Here is a 12,586-nt window from a genome sequence, read left to right on the forward strand (position 1 = left end):
TGATGTGGACTTTAACTTGGAGTCAATTCATTGGTGATGCAAAGGTGTCTCTGTCTGCAATGAAAGTAGTAGGTTTCTTCCAGATGGCAAATTTAGCTTGCCTACTCGAACCGAAATCATCGTCATAAATAATTGATACTTGTTCTAAGTTCTAACCAGCTAGAGACGTCACTATACCTAATTCATAATATTCTCAAAGCTGATATACCCACCTCTCTCTCTCTCTTTCTCTATCTCTATGAACAAAGTTAGCTGAATGGTGGTTTACATTCACTTGTAACGAAGCGAGGAAATTGAAGACCAAAACTTGTTAAAAAATGTTCCCCAACTCTCTATGAGAAACAAGTCGTTATAGGAGTGACCATTGTTTTTCGAACCGTCGACCCAGATGGTCAGACCATTCCAAAAACTATCTGAATCCAAGCAACCAATTCTGTTCCAATCTTAATCTGTTTCTTGGCAAAAAACTATTGATTTTGTCAATGATTCGTTGATCCAGGCAATCGAACAGTTGACCTGTTCAACCCAGATAATAGTTTTGACTGTTTTTTATTTTAATTTTTTTTTTCTATTTTTAAATTCGAATAAAATGTCTATTAAAACCGGATCGTAGAACCGTTAACCCAAAAACCGGTGACTAAAGTGGTTTTTGGTTCCATGTCAGCTTTTAAAACATTGAAAGTGACAATGGACACTGTGGGTAGGTTCGCAAATTGTGGGCATGAACCCGATCCGAATTTAAAATGAATTGATATCTCCCAAACCCATAAATTTTGCGTGGGTCGTCCTGGGTCTATTTCCGACTGCATCAGCAACCGTGTCAGGCCGGGTCTATGTCAGCTAGCCTTTGTTTGGACCAACCCGAAGTCACAAAGCAAATCGGGTCGGGTCAAGACTTTGCCACCCATTGATTGGCTCATAAAGAAATTACATTATACTTTATATGTTGCTTGTTAGACGACTCAAATAGTAAAACAGGTGATCAACACTTCACCACCATTGTCTTTATAAGCACCAACACTTGCTCCCCACTAGGCAGACCTCTCTGCCTTTCCAATTTCCATCTCCATCTCTCATCTTAATCAATGGCTCTTCATGAAAATGGTGAAAAGCAAGAGTCAGGGTCGAACCCATCAACGCCCGAAAAGAAGAGACAGTGTTGGGTGGTCTTGGTCTTGAGGGTGCTTGCATTGTGTGCAACGGTCTCGGCCACTGTTGTCATGACACTTAACAAGGAAACCAAAACCATAGTTCTTGCTACAATCGGAACTACTCCTATCAAGGCCACTCTCAACGCCAAGTTTCAATACACAAAAGCTTTTGTGTAAGCTCCCTTTAACTTCTGTGCTTTGGAAATCATATTAGCTATTATGTTCTTTCTACTGTGTTAGGGCCATTATTTGGTGCAATGGTAAAATCTTGGGTTGGCAAGTGTGAGAACGAGTTCAAGTTCAGGGAGGTTACTTTGTGTACAAAATGCGGAAGGTTAAGACTGTACCTAGTCCATTCTTTTTTTGGGTAAGGTGCTGAAACTTCGCCTGTAGTTTGGTAATTGCAATCATCTTCCCTGAACTTTATAACATAGTTGCAAGTAAATCCCTTCTTTTAAAATCCTCTAAAAAGAGGCATGAAAATGTCCTACATACCCATGCAGTTGCAAAAAGTATTAATTTTCACCTCATGCGAATGGTGAGTCTAAACTCATTCAATGTCTTTCCTGAAATAGATTTATTTTCAAAATTTGCTCTTTATATCAATCACTCAGAGGTAAAACTGCAACTTTAATTTTTTTTTTATTTTTTATTTTTTATTTATTTATTTTTTTGTTGTTAACAAACTAGCCTCAATAGTAATTGTATGGGTATTTTGACATTTTCATACCTTTTATTAGTGGGTTATAATAGAGGGGGTCTACTTGCAACTGTGTCAAAAAAATTCAGAAGAGATGATTGCAATTACCAAACTTCAGAAAGGTTTTAGCAATTTGACATTCTTTGGGTTTATAACTTGTTGTCAGATAAAGATCAAACCAGACAGTTGAGCTAGTGAATTGGTGACCCACATAGCTTTGTGGGCCGGGTCCCAATTATTTGACGATTCTCATGGGCTGAACGATCAGTGTGGCCAGTGCCGGAAAACCTACACCAAGAGAGGCCCAATCCGAGTCTGACAACACTGTTTCTATGTATAAATCCAGACTTGACCTGCCAAGAAAATTACATAAATCAGTTGGTCTGTGGAACCTGGCCCCTGATGGGTCAGGTTATCAACATACCGGGTTAGAATCGAGCTAAAACAAATAGAACCGCAACCCATGCATTATTCTACTGAACCAGCTGCCTAGCTAAGAAACTTTGCCTGACTAGGCAGATTGATCATCATGAGTGTCAAGAAGTTGTAACCGAGGTTATCCCTCATCTGGGTTCGCCTGCCTTACATATTGAGAATTAGGGAGAAAATCTTATCATAACTCTGTTTTAGAATTAGGGTGGGTTTGAAAGGGAGGTCGAATTGGATTTGTCAATTCTACAAATACTCTGATTTCATTATCTGGGCCTTTATTGTGAAATTCACAAAAAAAAAAAAAGGGAAGAAGAAAAGATTCATTTTGGTGCTATTCATTTCATTTCTACATAATTGATGCAAATCCAATTCCGCTCCCAAAGTCCAAAAGATAACCTTTCCTTGATTCTAATGAGACAGGCAGGCTAGAAAAGAACATATAAAAAAGGGTAATTTAGGAGCCATTATTTAGTGTAAAGCTAAAATCTCAAACTGAGAAAGGGTAAGAATGTGGGTTCGAATCTGAGAGCAGTCATTTTGTGTAAAAATTCCAAAAATTAGAACTATAACCAGTTTATTCCGTCCAAGATCTTGGGTAATTGGGACGAAAATTGGAGACCGAATCACCCCCCACAACGTCCCTCAGAACATCCCCTCTGTGTATTGCTGGGAACTTCTCGGGATGATAATACTAGGAATGATAATATCATCATCAGGAGATGTTCTCAATATACAGCGGGGATGTACTGTGGAACATTATGTGGGGGGCTGATTTGAACTCCCAAAAATTGAATAATGGCCTTTCTCCAAAAACTAATAAGAGTGACTGGGTCAAATCAGTTGAACTGTGACCTAACCCACTGCTTTAATCAAGTCGATCCTTTGGTTGGTGGTTGTAACTAACTTGCAGTTTCTAGGTAGACCCTCGTTGAACCAACCCCTTTTCCTACCAACATCATCTAACAAAATATGTCATTGTAATTCAATTTAGGCCCCAATCTCCTGCCGTTCTAACACCCTACCAACATCATCTAACACTGAATATCTCATATATGACAGGTCCCACTTTATGATTAGCCCTAGTTTCATAATAAGATCAAGTTGATAGGGTATTGAAACATGTTTTGTTGAGAATAGATCCTAACTCTCCTAATTCTTTCATTCTTTATATTCTTAAGTTCTGACATCATCACAATCTTCGTCAAATAGCTTAAGACCTAAAAGTCATTAATACTGATAATGTGATGCAGGTTCTTCGTGATAGCCTATGGTATAGGCAGTATCCATAACTTGTTGGTGCTGGTGGCTACTTTGTTTCCACATAAGTTTGATTTCAAGGGTCTACGGCTTTTACTAATAACCATTACAGACATGGTAATTGAGCTTTCTTTTGTTTTCATTTTTCAATTTTCTCATAGTCTATTCTTATATTTCCTGATTAAATAGGAGCTTCTGAGCTTCTTAGGGCTCAAACTGAAATTGGGTTGATTATCTCTGAATATTTTATTCTTTCATTATTTTATCCATTAAAAAGTAATAATAAGTCATTCAATTCAGTCACTTCAGTCTCTTAACAGGGATTTGAAATTTAGTCAGGCCCTCTTATTATTTTTCACATTGGGTTGGACAATATAGCCAATATACAAAAGGGATTTGAAATTTTGAATAGAGGTATTTGAGCTACTGCCCACAGCTATTAGCTACCGTTGGATTGGTCCAATTCACATATTTATATACCCTTGTCTGGTTACTATTTAGGTTCTGTTTATTTGCAGTGTAAATCTGAGCTGAATAGAATTTTTGCATTTGGTTTAGTCTTGTATCTATTTGTAATTATTATTTGTATTTTTATCAGATACAAAATTTGATTTTTTAGTCCTATTTACACTTATTGGCAATGCAAATTCTGTATGTCAAAAACTTATACAATTTTCTCTTTCAAGGTTTTTAAAATTAAATCGGACAACGAATCGGTTAGGGGTCCGGTTCTTGGGTCGAACCGATGACCCGTTCTGACAAGAAAAAATAAAAAAAAACAAAAAACCAGCCAAACTGTTGAATGGTTCAAATGGTTCAAATGCCCGAATCAACGGTTTGCTAACCAAATTAACAGTTTTTGGGCAAATAACGGTTCTGGGGTAAAACAGATCTGGTCCGACCGCCCAGTTTGGTCCATTTTAAAAACCATGTTCTCTCTTATGAAGTGGATAGGGCTGCAAACGGATCGAATAGGATCAGATATAGGTAGCCTTAAATTAGATTCAATTATTTTCAAATTTGAACCAGTTCTTATCCATTGGATTTATGTTAGATTTGGACTGAATTCAGATTGTAATAAGATATTGAATAGTATAAATAAATTAAACTAAAAAAATGATCAAATATTTTATAATATTAATCAAATGAATTAAAAATGACATGCTATTATATTTTTGAACAAAATTATTTGAAAATTACTTATTTGAAATTAGGACCTTTGAAAATCTAGTAAAAAAACAACATTCAAACAACTTTATTAATAGATACATGAGTATATATCTTTATATTGAAAAAAATTGGATCACTCTTAAAGAAATCAAATTTGAATTTGGACAATCAGATGCCACCAGGAATGGCAACGGGTTGGTTTGGGGTAGGGATCATATTTCTTATCCCTGACCTAGGTTTTAAAATAAATCCCCATCCTCGACTCTGATTCTCGTCGAGGACAAAAGGTGTCCTATGGGCATGCAAATCTCAGAAATTTTTAATTAACAGTACTTCTTTGAAAAATAAATTTACTTAAAATAAAAGAAAATTTAAAAATATAAATAATATTTTAAATATATTTTGATATATATATATAATATAAATAATATCACATATAAGAATATATATATATTTAATATCAATAATATTTAATAAATAATTAGGGTCGAGGTGGGGACTTCATTCCCCATCCCTAACCCTAACCCCGACCCAAATCAAGGATCCCTATTAATTCCCATCTCTGTCTTCACCCCACCAAAGCAATCCCCATCCTTTGACTTGATGGGATCAGGGTGGTTGGGTTAGGGGTGGCAAATTGATGAGTTGGGTGGGTTGGGTAAGGGTTGAATGCAAACCCACCCATATTGACCCACCAACCCACCATGACTCATTATCAATCCTTGTTAAAGGGTCGTAACCCCCCTAACCCTAATCCACCCCAACCCATCCATATTGACCCACTTGACCTGTCCATATTGACCCTTAACCACCTTCACCCATACTAATTCAACTACCCTCACCTATAAATACAAAAATGGGTCGGGATGGCCCATATAACTGAAATATTAACTTTTGAGAGAATAATCTCTCTCATGACTACCACATGACAAAAATGAGTCAGGTCAACTAGTATATCCAAAAATGCAAAAATTGTAGATAAATGCAGAAATATTAGAAAATGCAAAAAATACTAAAAAATTGCAGAAAATTCAAAACTTTTGTAGAAAAAATCAGAAGATATACAAAAAATACCAGAAAAATGCAGAAAATGCAGAAATAGAAAAAAATTGTAGAAAAGGCAAAAAAATATATAACTTTTATAGAAGTTTTCGTAAAAGTGCTTTCACAAAAGTACTTTTATAAAAGTACTTCTATAAAATTACTTCCGTAAAAGTGCTTTCATAAAAGTACTTTCGTAAAGTTCTTTCATAAAAGTTCTTTTATTCTTTCATAAAAGTACTTTTATAAAGGTGCTTTCATCTAAAAGTACTTTTGTAAACGTGCTTTTATGCTTTCATAAAGCTTTTCGTAAAAGTACTTTAATAAAAGTGCTTTCATGTAAAACTACTTTTGTAAAAGTGCTTTCATAAAAGTACTTTTATAAAAGTGTTTGTAAAAGTACTTTCATAAAGTGTTTTCATGTAAAAATGCTCTTGTAAAAGTACTTTCATTAAAGTATTTTTATAAAAGTGCTTTCACAAAAGTGCTTTTGTGTAAAAGTACTTTTATAAAGCACTTTCGTGTAAAAGTACTTTTGTAAAAGTGCTTTCGTAAAAGCCCTTCTCATAAAATTACTTTATAAAATTGATTTTGTAGAAGTTCTTTTGTGTAAAATTGCATGTGAACACGAAAGTTAATAAAATCAATTTTATTTCACTATTAATCTCAAACTGAAATGTGGCATGGTGGTTTGGAATTTTGATGAGATACTTCAATTGCTCTTTTATTTTGAGATTTGGTGGGTATAAATAGAGCTACTTTGATCCAACCTATCCTGATCCGTGCGACCCAACCCATCCTGACCCTAATGGGTACCTTTGACCCTACCCACCCTGACCCTTTTCCACTGACCCTTATGGGTTACTCAACCCATATTGACCCGATAATAGATTGGGGTCAAGATTGCTAACCCTTGGGTGCCCAGAATGGGGAAAATTGGCATCCCTAGATAACCCTAGAAGTGAAGACCATGTCATCTTGCTTCCTACCTTAATCTCAAACAAATAAAAATAACCCTCTTCCTATCTCCATTGTTTTTTCATATAAGGTGGGGAGAATATCATTGTTCTTTGGTCATTTACTAAAACACCCCTATAGTTTCATGAATTTACTAAAACCTACTCTATAGTTTGTGTTTGACTAAAACATCCCCTATAATTTGCAATTAATTTACTTAATCGACCTTCTATTAGTGAAAGTGGGAATGACAATTTTAATAACATCCATTCAAATAAATTTAATCAAAAGAAACTAAAAATAAAAACACCATTTTTTGCCCCTAGTAAAACTTAGACAACCACTCTATTTTTCTCTATTTGATCAATTTTGTTTTTTCTACAAAAATAGTGTAAGGGATACTTTGGGAATAAACACCATAGATCCACACCCTTGAACATCTTGTACTCAGTCTAGGTGATCATGTTAGTATTTTCACATAGCAAAACAAATAGTTCTAAATAAAAGGTCGATCAAGTAATAGGTTGCAAAGTATAAGAGGTGTATTAGTAAAATAAAAACTATAGGGTAGGTTTAAGTAAATCTGTAAAACTATAGGGAGTGTTTCTACTAAATGACCCTTTTTTCTTTCTATTCTACTTTTTATAAAACAAACAAGATAAAATCAAATCTGAAGCAAAAGTCAATGAAATTTTACATGATGCCCATTTGCATTCCCATGAATTTACACCAGTGCAAATGCAATTTGTACTGCAATAAACTGAGCCTAAAAGGTAAAAAAAAAAAAAAAAAAAAGTGGGCAAGTAAACAGTGGTGGTCTTCAACACATGGCCTTTGTTGATCAGTTTCTAAACTCAGCTACTGATTTCTGTGAGTAGATGACGGTGGCCCTACTGGCAGCTGCAGCAGGTGCTGCAACTTCAATGGCGGAGCTGGGGATGAATGGTAATAAACATGCGGGGTGGAGCAAGATCTGCGACAGATTTGATACCTTCTGTGATCATGGAAGCGGGGCCCTTACTGCTTCTTTTGTTGCAGTCATTCTCTTGATGATCCTCAATGTGCTCTCTATCATCATTCTTTCCAGAAAGCCTGCATTTCAAGCAATAGTTCCCTGATCCACCCAATACCACTCTTGTTGATCTTTTGTGTTGATGATTCAAAACATGGAGTTGGTTAAAGAAAGCATAGAATCTGTATTTGTGTTCATTAAGCAAAACCTATTTTGTTGTTATTATTATTTGGAAAAAAATTACTTAAACCGCGAGTGTTTTATGGCAAATGCTTAAAAGTACTCCTCCTAAACTTTGACCTCTGCAAAATCCCCCTTTCATGTTTTAGATAAATATGCAAACACATCCCTTTCGTTAATTGTCCTGATGGAAAACATTGACTTTTATGTTTCATTTTTTGCCCATGAAGAACTTTAGTGGACTGAAAATTTATGGAAGTACCCCAAGAAGGTGATCCACTTTATTTGAGCTTCATCTTTTACTTCAAGTGAACAACAAAGGTTAAGTTTAAGTTATTGGGGTTGAACTTAAACCTCCCCTACTTAGCAGAAATGTAATATTCAAGTAATCTAAAAGGTGAACAGTTGTGTTGTTGAGTTAACATTTTACACAGTTCCCACTTTTATTCATCTTGATCTTGTAAGAGTCCAAATCCATCTCACAACCCTAAGATTTCGACCTTGAGTTAGACTTTGCTTTTATTGGAAACCACTTGATCCAAAAGAAAAGGATTCACATGATTGATCTATTGTTCAAAGAAGAAGACTCTAGAATAACTATAACCTTGCTATTATCAGTGACCTTATTACTCTCATCATCCATAGTAACAACTTTGCAACTTTCCAACCTTGAAAAATTGCATCAGACTACACCTCACCTTTTTACTCACCAACCTCGTCCTTACCTACACACACGAAATACTCTCAAAGAATGGGGAGTCTTGAGATACTATGGTCTTGTTAATAGAAGGCAACAAAGTATTAACATTATCAAAATTCAAAGATTGCTCATAGCCTTGCTGGCTTGCCTCATATTGGCTAAAGTTGTGTTCACAATCTCACTACGAGATAATGCAAACTTGTCATCAACATCTTCCTCATTATACAACTCGGTAGTGGCCAAGGGTGTCACACTACCAATAGAGACAAGATTGTGAAGTTGAACACTGAGATCTTCTATCTTTTCTTTCGTCCAACAACACTAAATATAGAAAATAAATAAACCAAAGTTAATACACCATCAAACTAATAAATTCAACATCAATAGTTCTCGCATCACCTCTTGTATTGTATTCTCTATTGGGTTTTCAAGCATGGAACCTATGAAAAAGGATAGTTTATCCTTTATGGGATTGCATATTGAGACGATGCGGCATGATTCGGGCACTCCTAGCTGGTTGCTGACTGTCTCCTATCTAGCAATGGACGACACATGAGAAGAAGAAGGTGAAGAATTCCTGGGGAATTTGTCCGGTGGGAATACTCCGAAGCTTAAGTTAGAACGCTAGGGGAGAAAGTAAAGAGTGTAAAGAGGCTAAGAGTGTAGGTCGCTCTAGATCACTGAGTTCTCAAGATTAGCTCGAGAGCAAGTAAGATGACTCAAAATCATATTAGATCAGAGATCCCTCTCCCCTTCGAAAAGGGGATTTTATAGGAGTGTTCTTGTGAAATCGGGCGTAACCACCACTGGGCTTCTGTCGCAGCCGTTACCTGCCAGAGCTATGTAGGTGACCGTTGCAAGGTACTAACCAATTGAATGGGTGACACATCCCGGGAGGACAGGCACTCCACCATCTGTCGAGAGACGTGGGTACAGTCTGTCGAATGGGCAGGCACTACGCCGTCAGTCAAGAGACGTTGTGGTAGTCTGACGGGTATGGTCTTGTCAGATAGAAGCTTCCTGAGAGCGTTGCGTTGCTTAGTCGCAAGCTACCTTGTAGCGAGCTACCCTGTCATGCAACGAGCTATCTTGTCGCAAGCTACTTTGTAGCGAGCTTCCATGGGTACTTCGAGGTGACCCTCACCGAGATTGTCATTGGGGCAGTCTTTCTACCTAAGTGTTGGAGCGAGCTGGTTACCCTAGCTCGCAAGTTGGGATAGTCTTGGAGTATTCCCTTTCAGTAGCTCGGTGGACCTCGAGCTCTTGTTGTAGCGAGCTCCCCCTATAGCGAGTTATGACGTAGCGAGCTGTTCTGTAGGCTCGTTACTTAGCCGCAGTCAGGCTATGGTGCTGAGCTGTTGCTCGTGCTGAGTTAGGTCCACATGTCATTGTCTCAAAGGGTCGGGTCAAATCATCCTCCATCAATTGCCCCCACTCCTCGGGCTAAGAGTGCTACCTTAGCGTGAGTAGTTCATGAAGTGTGATGGGTGGATTTGACCGAAGTTCAAACTTGATTGACTACTCACATTAAATTTGTGCACAAAAGTCAGGGGATTTATGACATTTTGAATGTCGAGAAATGTGCCGAAGCGGCTCTTAGCTCTGGATGTCGTGCAGCCGTCATTACATCAATCATGGGAGACATGCAGCCAGTCACGTTTCAGTTTCAGGAGGCGTGCGATCAGCTTGACTATGAACCGTCAGATCTGTCTCAATCTAGGCCGTTGATTTGGGGGCACAGTGGCTATAAATAGGAGGGCCCCCTAGGCCTCATTTTCTTCCATGCTAACTTGCTGTCTTCGGATTCTGAGGTCGCACATCCATCTAGTCTGCCCGAGCTCTTCTGTTCACACCGATTCATCTTTCTGGTGAGTCTTATTCATTCTGTCAATCATGTCTGGGTATTCGTACCATGTTTATCCCCGAGACGGTAACCAAGACGACGATGCCCCCTTGAGCTCAGGGAGAGCTTGGGAGCAGGCTCTGGAGGCTAGAGAGGCCTTCAGCAATGTGGCTTCTACTTCTCGGGGTATAGAGCCCAACACCTTCGGTCCCTCCTCTATTCCGGAATGTAGCTGGGACCATTTCCCTGTGCTATGAGTATTGTCTTCCCCTTGATCTCGATATCTTTTCTTCCATTCTCCGCATTAAGAATGCAACTCCCGGAGTGCCTCCGGAAAGGCGTTCTTATTACTTTTCTCATCGCCACGGCTTTAAGCTCCTGCACGACCTGCCGAACAGGGTTCCCGCCTGGAAGCGGGACTATTTTGTGGTTAGTAATCCCGAGGGGTGGCCCTTCCCAACCTCTTGGAGTGGCACCATCCAAGACCCTGGGGTTGAGTTGGACTCTGAAACACGGAAAACGCTGCTGTCCTGGGCAGCTGTAAGCCTTCTTTGTTCAGATTTCTTGACCAAGGAGAAGCTCGTGCATGCTGGCCCTGAGTCCGGGTAGGTTGCCTTTTAGGTTGCATAGTGCCTTATAAAAATATATCATATGTGTATACATATATTTTCTTTTTTACTGGACTAATACCTTGTGGTTTTTTTTTGGCAGCTATCGTGTCTAGTGTTGACGCGTGCCGCCTTCTTTCGAACAACCAGAAGCATAAGGCGAAGAGGTCGTGTCCTGACCGAACTCCCACTTCTGGGGGCACTGAGTTCAAGTCTACTGAGCCAGACTTTGTTTCTCCACTGGCCCTGTTTGAAGGAGGTGCCGGAGAAGGTGGCCTCGAGGAGGGCGAACTCCCGAGGCAAGGGGTGATTCCTCCTGGTCCTTCCCACCCATTCCCCTACCCGCAGTTTCCGGTGGGGGACTGGGAGGGTGTCAATGACTACCTCGTGGCTGGGCGGAAGAGCCGAAGGGCGATCTACCACGAGGAGGTCGCTAAGTGGGGGGAGATGGAGCCTAGGTCGCTCGCTACACTCACCGCCTCTCACTGTATGATGGTAAGTGGTCCTTCCTCTTTTCTTCTCGTTCTTTCCTTTCTTTTGTTGTTTTCTAACCTTAGTCCCTTGTTTGGCAGGTGAACTCCACCATCCATGCCATGGCCCTCTAGACCAACATCCACTCCGGTGACGCTCGTAATCAGAGGGTCCTCGTTTAGAAGCTCCAGGGCAAGCTCGACCAGGCCTGAGGTGAGCTCCTTCACACTTGCAAGGGGAGTGAGGCCCAGGAGCTGCTCGCCCATGACCAGGAGGCACAGATCGCCAAGCTTTCTGAGGAGAATGCACGCTACAGGGAGGAGTAGTCGAGGGTGGCTATAGAGAGAGAGCTCCTTCGCCAGCTGGTTCGAGACTTGGAGTCTACACTTTTGGACTGAACTTGGAACTTCGACACCATGGTGGAGGCCGAGCGGGCTAAGGCAGTCTGGGACATCAAGGACTCCCAGGAGTATCATAACCTCCAAGTGGAGTATGGCTCGAGCTCGTACCACTACGGATTCAAACTCTGCTGCTGGTTGGTCCGAAAGAAGTTCTCTGGGCTCAACCTCGACGGCATCACAATGAAGGGCCTGGCTCCCAACACGGCGGACTAGGCGGAGGAGGAGGAGCCTGAATCCCTAGAGGATGAGGACGAGGTGGAGGAGGTGGACCCTTGAAGTTGGTGGCTTTGTTTTTCCATTTTTCTAACTGACTTCTGGTGGTTCCCGGGTGCTAGAACCTGATTTTCAAAAATCTTCTTCTTGGGAAGTTGTGCCCCTTTTTACTTCTTGTTGAACTTTCCCGATCTGTTTAGCTCAATTTTTTATTTATGAAATAGTAATGAAAATTTTCTTTTCCTTCTAAGTATGGTGTGCTCTTTTTATTTTTTTGCCAAAGCGATCTCATCACTCGAGCTATTACAGTTGCATACCCAAAGTAGGATTTTTCGGTAATCGTTATCCCAAGCTATCCCTTAGTGTTTGAGGCATCGTTATAGTATAACGTGAAGTAAGTACCATGTATGCCTGAACTATATGTTTGTAGGTCGTTCCTTACTTAGTCCA

General features: G+C 39.5%; 1 protein-coding gene across 1 annotated transcript; it reads left to right on the forward strand.

The window, feature by feature from the left end:
* The first annotated feature begins 1,029 nt into the window (after positions 1–1,029).
* LOC148846096 (CASP-like protein 1B2) lies at positions 1,030–7,990 on the forward strand. The gene is made up of 3 exons (XM_088955005.1): positions 1,030–1,324; positions 3,534–3,657; positions 7,587–7,990. Exons 1-3 carry the CDS (start codon positions 1,086–1,088, stop codon positions 7,824–7,826), a joined length of 603 nt encoding a protein of 200 aa, XP_088811131.1. The 5' UTR covers positions 1,030–1,085; the 3' UTR covers positions 7,827–7,990.
* Positions 7,991–12,586: the final 4,596 nt, after the last annotated feature.

Source organism: Nelumbo lutea, chromosome 7, assembly GCF_056320005.1.
Source record: "Nelumbo lutea isolate HS-2025 chromosome 7, American lotus-T2T, whole genome shotgun sequence".
NCBI lineage: Eukaryota > Viridiplantae > Streptophyta > Magnoliopsida > Proteales > Nelumbonaceae > Nelumbo > Nelumbo lutea.

Bases quoted from the DNA above. Each gene is read 5' to 3' on its own strand.
- LOC148846096 (XM_088955005.1), top strand. From the start codon at position 1,086: ATGGCTCTTCATGAAAATGGTGAAAAGCAAGAGTCAGGGTCGAACCCA. The intron at 1,325-3,533 runs GTAAGCTCCCTT...AATGTGATGCAG, and splicing joins CAATACACAAAAGCTTTTGT to GTTCTTCGTGATAGCCTATG. The intron at 3,658-7,586 runs GTAATTGAGCTT...TTCTGTGAGTAG, and splicing joins TAATAACCATTACAGACATG to ATGACGGTGGCCCTACTGGC.